This window comes from Accipiter gentilis, chromosome 15 (genome assembly GCF_929443795.1).
Source record: "Accipiter gentilis chromosome 15, bAccGen1.1, whole genome shotgun sequence".
NCBI classification, from domain to species: Eukaryota; Metazoa; Chordata; class Aves; order Accipitriformes; family Accipitridae; genus Astur; species Astur gentilis.
In genome coordinates, this window is record NC_064894.1 from 9,358,411 (window position 1) to 9,368,019 (window position 9,609).

Sequence of the window (9,609 nt, forward strand, 5' to 3'; positions counted from 1 at the left end):
CTCAGCATCGTTCTCGTTCAAAAGGGTTCCTGGGGATTATTTTTTTTTAATGCAATAAAATAAAAACGTGGTGCTGCAGCCAAGACAAACTGCAGACTGTTACTTATCTTCACAAATGACAGCATTCCTGATGAGGCTCATTTTAGCAGGGCGAACGCAAGTTAAAGGCTTGAGCCATTTCTCCTCTCCTACTTTAGTCTATCAGCACGTCCTCCGGCTTTCCACGGCGTTGTCGCTTAGGTGATTCCCATTCTCACACCTTGCTTTTGCCCTCCCTCTATCCTCAGTCCTGAATGCTCCTCCCTGCTTAAAACCACAACCTGCTGAAGTTCAGCCAGCTGCATCCCCATCACACTCCTCCTTGGTTTGGGGAGGAGGGCTCGCAACGCTCCAGATACTCAACCGGCGTTCATCTCTCAAGAAAATCCCCCCAAATTTAAGCAGAGAAACTGGAATTAACACACTCCAAAGCATAAGAGCATCCATCCCGGCTTGGATTTTGAGAGACAAGCAAAGGCGCTTGGATTTAGGTGGTTTCCAATCCCCCAATTTCCATCTGCGTCTTTGGGCGCCGCAGCTGCCTTTGTCAGACTGCCTAAACCGTTTCCCAACGGAGCAAGTCAACGGGACGAAACGCTAGGCCACGTCCCCGTCCCTTTCCCGGCAGTAACGTGGGAGGAAAGGTGATGCCGCCGGGAGCAGGGATGCCGATCGCATCCCCCTCTCCGGGCCAGGCCGACCGACCGTCCCGGTTTTCAAAAGAAGCACTGTGCAGAAGGCGCCCGCCGTTCGGTGAGGGGGCTGCTCCCGCGCCTGGAAAAACGAGCAGTCCCAGCAGCTTGGTTGTTTGTTTGTTTGTTTTTCCAGGGGAATACAGGTTCACTCATCATTACAATAAGGACATTCACGCTCCCGCTTAGCCGGCGTGAGCCCTGGATGAATGGGCCCAGTAAGAGCTGCGGAGTCTCAGTCAACGTTTTTCAAATTTGGGTCAGTCTGAGGCGCCCCGGTTGAAAAAGTATTGCCACGAGCATTGTAAATTAATATTTTACGTTCCCTTGAAGTGCCTTTTGAGGAAATTAGCCTTCATTACAGAGGCATCTCCCCTGTAAACACGGCAAACAGAAAATACCTCTGCCGACAAGGATGGCGTTGTAGGGCAGGGAAGGGGGGTCAGCGCCCAATCTGCAGGAGGGACTGGACCGATGCAGGAGCTGAATCAAAGGGACACGGGGCATCCCCGCTTCCCAGCAGCTCCCTGGGCTGCGGGGACCGCAGCACCCATCCCCTACGGACCTTCACAGCCCAACCTTTACACCCAGGGAGCAGCACCCCATTGCCACCCCCCAGACCTACCGAAACGCCGAGGCGGAGGCGCCGGCCCCCATCGACGGCATCTCGAGGGCATCGGGACCCTCACGGGCATCACGAAAAGATCCTGGTCCCGGGACCGGGATCTAAACTGGGAAGGCAAGCAAGAGCACGGGGCCGCCGCAGCGCTGTTTCGGTTTTTTTTGGATTTCGGACCATTTGCACGGCCCGGGCAGCGGCAGAGCGAGGATTTTTGGCAGGGGCTGGGGAGGTTCCTCTGCAGCTGAGTGCAGCCAGTCAAACTTGGCTGGCACGAGGCAGGGCTTTTCAAAACGCCTTGAGCTCCAATCGGAAAGCGGCCGAACGCTGCTCTTCTCAGAAAAGTGCTGCCCTTGTCTTTTTTTTAATGAAAGCGAACTTGGTATTCTGCAGGAGCAGGCCAGAGCTATTTCAGACACGGAAGACAGCAGACACAAATCAATAGAAAAAAATAACTTCTTTTTATTTACAAAAAAAAAATCCAAATATTGGATGCTGTAAACAAAATTCACAATCTGTTCCCTCTAGAGTCTGTTTTCCATCAGCTCTTTTTCTGTCTGTGACAAAGCCTATAGTCAAAATGTTCCAAAAGAGCAATCCAAGGAGCGGTTTGCTGCAACAGGATGCCTTGCAGAAGGCAACAGTTGTAAGGAAATCTGAGGGAAAGCAAATCTGCACAGACTCCTACAGACTGCAGGAGCCTGCAACGCTTTAGCCAAGCTGTCTTGAAATTTGCAGGCTTTTTTTTTTTTTTTTTTTTTTTTACTATTTATTTTGTTAGCAAACCATTATTACAACAGCAAAACAGTACACTGATTTTCTTTCTTGCAAGGGAAACTCTCTGCATAAAGAAAACCGTACAAAAAGAATATATTCAAATAGGAGCTGAATACGCAATTACAGTTTTTCCTTTTCTGTGCAGTTTTATCTAACACACTTCATTTTCTCAATAAAAAAAAAAAAAAAGCTTTTTTTTTTAAACTGGTGGGAGCTTCCGACATGATGCAAACCAAGCATTTAGTAAGAGGTGTTTAGAAGATTTGTGTGAAGGCCTTTGTGCAAAATAAAAAAAAAGGTTAAGTGCAATAAGAGAAACTAGAAAAAATATCATCTTTTAGGTCTTCTAATTGCCCCCTTCTATTTTTAGAAGAAATGTTCTTGCATTTGGGAGGACAGCTACATCTAAGGAAAAAAAAAAAAAAAATCCCATTTCAAAGCTCTGGGTTGTTTCGTGATCGCTACATTTAACCAAGTTTAGCGCCCTGTTGGTTAGCAGTAAATTCAGCTGCAGCACAAACAGTTTTACTGTAATCAGGTCAATGTTTTTAATCAGTTCAGCTCTTTAAAAGGGGCACTGTCTCTTGTAGCACAAGTTCTAACCTTACATCTGATTGGATGGGAAAAACGAAGTCCACAAAGCAAGAACGCAGTCGTTAACTTTAAAAGTACCAGTGTGCTGAAAAGGAGGGGAAAAACCAGTTAAAAAAAAAAGTCAGACTTTATGGAGGGGAAGGTGTGCAAACCGCAGAACTAAACCAGCTTTGAAAAGGGGTTCTTATTTTACTCTTGGCCTGAACTCACGCCTTCTTCCCACCTCTAACACCAGGCACCTTTTAAGCTACCAGTCAGAAATAAAACAAAGCTCCACCAGTTCCACCACTTGGTCATTAACATATGCAAAACAGATCCGGAATACCTATATAATATATATAAAAACATATTATATATGTATTAAAATGCAAACGCTGAAAGGTGCAGTTTAGCTCAGAGCCCTGCTGCATGCACTATAAGGTAACTAGCTGCTGTCAATCATAAAAAAAAAAAAAAAAAACCAAAAAAAAAAACCACAATAAAATTTGAGCTGAGAGGAGGAAAATCAAAACTGTCTTTCGAGCAATGGAAAGAAAGGGTCCTTCAAAGGAAAAAATACATCGTGTCACGTCCTATCAGCGTTCTGTGGTTGTGGCACAGCTATAGATTCTCAAACCCTTTTAAAGAGCGGATGACTCATTTATTTGCTGCGAATAGTTGTGGCGAGAGAAGACATACCACATTACCAGCTGATCCTATTTCCCCAGCCCTCCCCGCAGCTTCCGCTAGCCAACCCTTCCAGGAGCTGGAGCCGAGGGGAAATAACGGGCCGGGACGCGGGGACAGGAGCGGGGACGAGGTTGGCCGGCCAGCGCCGGGAATGGCACCGACCCAGCTCCGACGCTTCCCGAAGGACTCCCGGGGAAGGTGCTCGGGTCAACAAATCGGGTGGGTTCCTATTAAATCGCCTCCGGAGCGAGAAGTACAAAGCGCGACAAAAATAGATGTACCTTCCTCGCTCCGCAGGGAAAACACAAATCCTCTCCCCTGCCCCTCCGCCTCCTGCGACCGCAGACCCTGCCCGCAACCAGGCAGGGCACAGCCAGCTCTCATTCAAAAAGCCTGAATTCCCTTTTCTTTTTTTTTTTTTTTCCTTTCTTTCTTTTTTTTCTTTTTCCTTCTCGTTTCCTCAGTAAGAAAAAGCAAAATATTAGAGTCAAGTGTCACTTAGTCATCAGGTTTTCAAAGCCCAACAAAGAATTTAACACCTTCAGAGATGGCACTGAAGCGAAAACAACGGTGGAGGTTGATTTCTTTTCCCCCTGCCGGTCTTTTGGGAGAGGAAATGAAAGTGAATAGTTATTGTTCCAATGTAAAGTGATTCCATTTAAATAAAGTACAGTACTGAAATTGTAAATGCAGTGTGACAACCAGATCAAAGATGTTTAATATTCGCATAAAAATATATATATATAATATATATATATATAAAATATAATTTTAAGCAATCGTGCAACACTCTTAAAAAGGGTTCATTTCACATTTGCTAAATTCTAGTGGTCCTGGAATGCATAATGCATTCTATTAAAAATACTCCTTTAAATATTAACAATTAGTGTTCAAATCACCAACTAATACAATATTCTTTAGCTGTCAGGGGGTTTAAATAAACCTATCTTTGATCCACGTTCCACTGAATTACACATCATGGAGGTATGCAGTCACAACGTTAGTGGGTTAAATGTCAAAATGGCATTACAGTACAAAATAGTTAAAAAAAAAAAATCAGCTAGTCATATGTTTCTCCATCTGTGGAATTATTATGGCTCACAAGCAACCCACTGAATTACTGTAATCCTTGTTCTTGCAACCAAAGACATTATCTGAATCCCACCTTAATCCTGACTGGTTCATTTACTCCAAATTTCTCAAGTGTGGGTTAAAAATTCACTGCAAGGTGCCCATTGTCCTATGACATCCTGTTGCAAACTGGAAAACACAGAGTACTTTATTTAAACATTCCTTAATTGCTACATTTTCCTAGACCAAATCAATATATATTGTGTGTGTATATATATAGATATACACCTATAACATGTACATATATACACACACAAACATATATACACACATACACACACGTACCTAGGATAATAGCACACCGACATCAACATTAACTCTATACAGGTATTTGCCAAGAAAAAAAAAAAAAAAAAATAGGGCATTTCCTCCACCACTTATTCACAAGCTTATGGGTTTGTTTTTGTTTTTTTTTTTTTTAATCCTTGTGTCCCTGATAAAACAAAATGCATGGTTAAACCACAAAACTATATTTTTTTTCTCACTTCAAATTTTATGAAGGCATCAGGCACTTTTGATTACTGTTGGTGTGTACAAATATAGCAACATCTTTCTTTTCTTTTATATATATATATATATATACTCTACTGTATCTTCTTTGCTCGGATAACTTATTTGTGAAATCTTTGGTCCTTGAGTATATTCTGTTTGCCACAGCTGGTTTTCCTGCATTCTCACATTTTTAAAATGTGAGGCACGCACACAGCTGGAAATAATGGACTTTGTCATCATACGTGTTTCTGCTTTTATAACTGTACCAATCCACTACTGTTCATTTGGAGCAAGCTGTTTCTGGTAAAGCATTCTAGTCAAGCGAGCTATACATTCTACGCGGTCAATCCATAGACGGCACTTGCTGCAAGCCCCAAATGCAGTAATTCCAATATACATTTTTATTCAGCTTATCTCTGCTTTATGCCTCTAACTTTTAATTCCTGAATATATATAGAACTGTTTTTGTGATTTTTTTTTTCTTTTTTGTTGTTTTTTTTTTGTGTGTTTTGTTTTGTTTCTTTCGTATTCTCCCTTTTGCAGATCCCATTCTAGAGTAAGAATAAAAATAAAAGAAAAATAAGGCTTTCCCACCTTCTCTATGCCAAAGCTATGGGAGCAGACATTGCCAACCCATATTGTCATCAAGCATTCCTCCCTCACTTATTTCAGGGGAAGCTGGTTGCTTTTAATGACAGGCCTCTTGTGCTCTGGGGTAGGATCCAATTATTCGGGGTTCTTTCTCGATCGTGCTCCTGTTATTTATTAGAAGAACCACAAGCTTTTCCCAAGCTTGCAGACCAGAGCAGATCATCATTGCACAAAACACCCCATTTCAGAGGGACGCATCACCCCTTCCTACGTCTTAGAAAACGCTCTCCCCACCGGGGCTACTAATTTCGGTCCTTAATTACAGGGCAGCCAAGTAGAGTATGTGTGCTGCTGGCAGGGGAACACCGTCTGAACCTGGGCAATATAGTAATTGCTGAAGTTGGCATCTGCCACGTATGGGGCTGGCTGGTAATAGCAGGTGACATTGGCCACATTGGGGATGATATTTTGCTCGGCCAGGACGCGGATGGCCAGCATGGTGATCAGATTCAGAGTCTGTCTCCTCTCATGCCCCATCAGGCACACTGTGCTCTCATTCACCACACCGTGAAGGGTCATGAGATAGTCATACTTGCGGTCCTCTAGTCCCACAAAGTGGTTCTGCAAGTAGGACTCCAGCTTTCTCTGCTGTTCTCCAATGTCTGAGAAGTCAATGAAAAACCTCGAACACATGTATCTCTGCAGGGACTTAATCTCGGATTCGGAGGCAGCCCTAAAGCCCCTTACCAAAAGGTTGCAGTACTTCAGAAGACCACCTCCTCTGATCTCCTCCGGGTTTCGGGTGGCGATTATCTTGTTGCAGAGGTGGTCGAAGGCTTCCTGGAAATCCCCATAGACGCTCTCGCCAATGATAGTCGGGTGAAAAGTTTCAGTCATCGGATTCTCTGAGCATTCGTAAAAAAGCAGCAGGGAGTCCAGCTTGATTTGAAAGGAATCGACGCTGAATTCAAACTGCCGCCTCAGAGAGTCCACGAATTTCAGCTCCACGTTTTTGCCACTGTTGTTGGACAGGGAGATGAGACTCCATCGGTCTGAATCATTGCAGACTTTCACCATTTTCTGCACATAAGCCTCCTATAATTGGAAAGACAAAATGAGCAAATGAAGACACAGATGCAAGAAGTTCACCCCCCCACACCCCCCCCGCCGCATTTGTTCGCATCCCCCCCCCCCCCCCCCCCCCCGCCCCTCCACCCCATCCTTGCGTTTCGGAATGGATTTCACGGAGCCTGCAGATACAAACCAGAGAAGAAACGCTGAACGTGAGAGCTCGGAGCGCTGTCATTGCAAGGGGATGATACGGGAGGGTGTTCTGCCGGGACTGTGTCGTGCGAGGGGAGCATATGGCAACGCTGCTTCTTTCAATCACTTCTAAATACATCTACACACGAAGCCCATGGCACACATGCCAAACATCCCTGCACCCCCCCCCCCCCCCCCCCCAAAAAGGTCACCGCTACAGTCGGAGAAGAAATCTTTTTTTTTTTTAATCCGTTCCCACTTCTCTCTCCCCTCCCCACAAAAAAACCCCACTCGGCCAGTGTGCACTCCCCTCAATCCTGCTCTCTCAGTGCAGGTTCCACAAATCTGCCCCATCCGCCAAAACCAAAATCCCTGTAAAACACTCTCAAAGGCGTTTGGCGTTCAGCCCCACTAACTCGCGGGAGCTGTCTCCGAGGGGAGGGAACGCTCCTCTCCGCCGGGGCATTTAGCACCCAAGAAAGCGTGCCTTGCAGACGGCGCTGCCTTCTTGCGGGTATTAAAAGCCACCTAAGCTCTCCCCGGGGCACCCCGGGAACCGGGTCCGGCAAAACCCCCCGCCACGCTGCCGCCGAGCCGAGCTGGGAGATTCGCCCCCACGCCCCCACCCACGCCCCCCCCCAGGTAAATCAGGCGCTCCCAGCAAACCCAAGCCAGAAGGGAGGAAAGCCGAATTCATCCCGAGGAGCCCCGGCCAGGACGCTTCGCTGCAAACTCCTCCTCGCTTTGAAGCGTGGGGTGGAAAAAATACCCCCCACGCGCGCTGCCCGGGGGTCTCGTGGGGTGGCGGGAGCCCACACCTGCCCGCTCCGGGCGCAGGGCCGGCGTTACCTTGAGGGTGAGCGGCGTGATCTTCTCCTTGTTGACCCCCTCGGGTAAGAAATCCAAGAGGCAGTCCAAGACCACGTCCTTCACAGTCTGAAACTCGGCTTCGCCTTTGAGGTCGGCGCAGAAGATGAGGTCCAAGTCCTTGTAGCCCAGGCCGCTGTCCTGGTGGAGGACGTGGCTGGCGGCCGAGCCGTTGAGCCGCACGTCCCGCAGCCCGATGCCCTTCTCCTCCAGCCGGCTCCGCACCACCTTGACGATCTGGCGGGGCCGCATGGCCAGCGTGGGGAAGTTGCCGCGGCCGTGGATGGGGATGGTCTCGCCGAGGATGCGGTCCAGCCGCTGCACTTGCTCCCAGCTCAGCACGTTGCAGCGGGCGCTCTCGCCGCCGCCGCCGCCGCCGCCGCCGCCGCCGCCCGCCGGGCTCCCGCCGGCCTTCTCCTCGTCTGCCATGGTGCGCGGCCGCCGCCTCCCCGCCCCGGGCTAGGATGGCACCGCTCCGGCTCCTCGCTGCCCTCCCCGGGGCCCCTCTCTCTCTCTTTCTCTCCCTCCGCGTCCTGGCAAAAGAGGAGGAAAAATTTAAAAAAAAAAAAAAAAAACACAAAAAAAACCCCCACGAAAAAACCCAGAGCGGTCAGCAGCCGGCGCCGGAGCTCCGCTCCCGCACCGCCGCCGGGACGGCGCCCACCGCCCCTTCCAGGGGGATGGGGATGGGGATGGGGATGGGGGGGGGGGCAGGGACACGGGACAGGCGGACGGACGGACGGACACACACCTACTGAGCAGATAATAATCAAAAACTAAAAAACCACCCGAGACGGGTCGGGGGCGGAGGAAAAAAAAAAAAAGCCCCCCCCCCCGGCGGTGCTGCAGGGCAGGGGAAGGCGCCCGAGCCGCCGAGCCGCCGCTCTCCGCGCCCCCCGCCGGGGCAGAGGCCGCCCCGAGCCGCCCCGCTCGCTGCCGCCGCCGCCGCCCCCCGGAGCTGCCGCCGTCTCCGGAGCTTTCGTAGTTCTGCCCGGGAAAGGTCCCCAGTAGTTTTTATACGGGGTTTCTCCGCTCTTCCGGGGTTCTCCGAGTCACGGCGCCCGCGTCCCGCCCCCTCCATCTGCATGGCCGGCCTCGGAGGTGCCCCCGGCACGCCCACGCCCCGCGCAACCCACGGGCCGCCCCGCCGCCCGCTCCGCTCCACGCCACGCCACGCCACGGGCCGCCCCTCCGCGCCGGCGGAGCGCCCAGCGCGGTACTACCGCGGCCGCCCCGCCCCACGCGCGGCCCCGCGGGAAAACCCGCGCAGCGAAGCCTCACACCCCCCCACACCCCCCCACACCCCACTCGCGGTTTCGGCCGCTCGCCGAGGGGGGAGGCAACAAGTGTAACTCCCCCCCCACACCCCCCCCCCGGCTCCTGCCCTGCCAAGATGCGCGCCCGGAGGCACACGGCTATTCCCCATTTATTTTTATTTTTTTTTAATTTTTTTTTTTTTTTTTCCTGCCCTTTTTTACCACCTTCTCCCCCCTCCCCGACATTCCCGGTCATCCCAGTCCCGGCCAAACTTTCATACCAGAGCGCCGGAATTTGGCAAAGGGCCCCCGCTCGGAGCAGATGCCGAGGATCCCGGAGCGTGGGGGGGTTTGAGCCGCTCAGCTCCCCGCCGGGGCTTATCAAAGCCGCCTGCGGCAGCGCAGGGGCACCGCGACGTGCCCCCCCCTTCCTCCTCCTCCTCCTCCTCCTCCTCCTCCTCCTCTTCCACCGCGGGGGGGGGGGGGGGGGGGGTAAAGAAATCCCGAAGAGCACGAAGGAGCCGGTGCCTTCCCGGGGACCATCCTGCCCGCAGAGTCCAACTTCGGTTAACGGCGGGGCGGGAAAAAAAAAAATAAAATATCAGTCCCATTTTTAATT

General features: G+C 50.3%; 1 protein-coding gene across 1 annotated transcript; it reads right to left on the reverse strand.

Annotated features, from left to right (window-relative positions):
• Nucleotides 1-1,788: 1,788 nt before the first annotated feature.
• Nucleotides 1,789-8,567, reverse strand: TENT5A (terminal nucleotidyltransferase 5A). Its single transcript, XM_049818019.1, has 3 exons — nt 8,486-8,567; nt 7,717-8,267; nt 1,789-6,699 (listed from the first exon to the last, which is right to left on the reverse strand). The coding sequence occupies exons 2-3, from the start codon at nt 8,161-8,163 to the stop codon at nt 5,920-5,922; spliced, it is 1,227 nt and encodes a 408-aa protein (XP_049673976.1). The 5' UTR covers nt 8,164-8,267; nt 8,486-8,567; the 3' UTR covers nt 1,789-5,919.
• Nucleotides 8,568-9,609: the final 1,042 nt, after the last annotated feature.

Bases quoted from the DNA above. Each gene is read 5' to 3' on its own strand.
- TENT5A (XM_049818019.1), bottom strand. From the start codon at position 8,163: ATGGCAGACGAGGAGAAGGCCGGCGGGAGCCCGGCGGGCGGCGGCGGC. The intron at 6,700-7,716 runs GTAACGCCGGCC...TTCCAATTATAG, and splicing joins TCACGCCGCTCACCCTCAAG to GAGGCTTATGTGCAGAAAAT.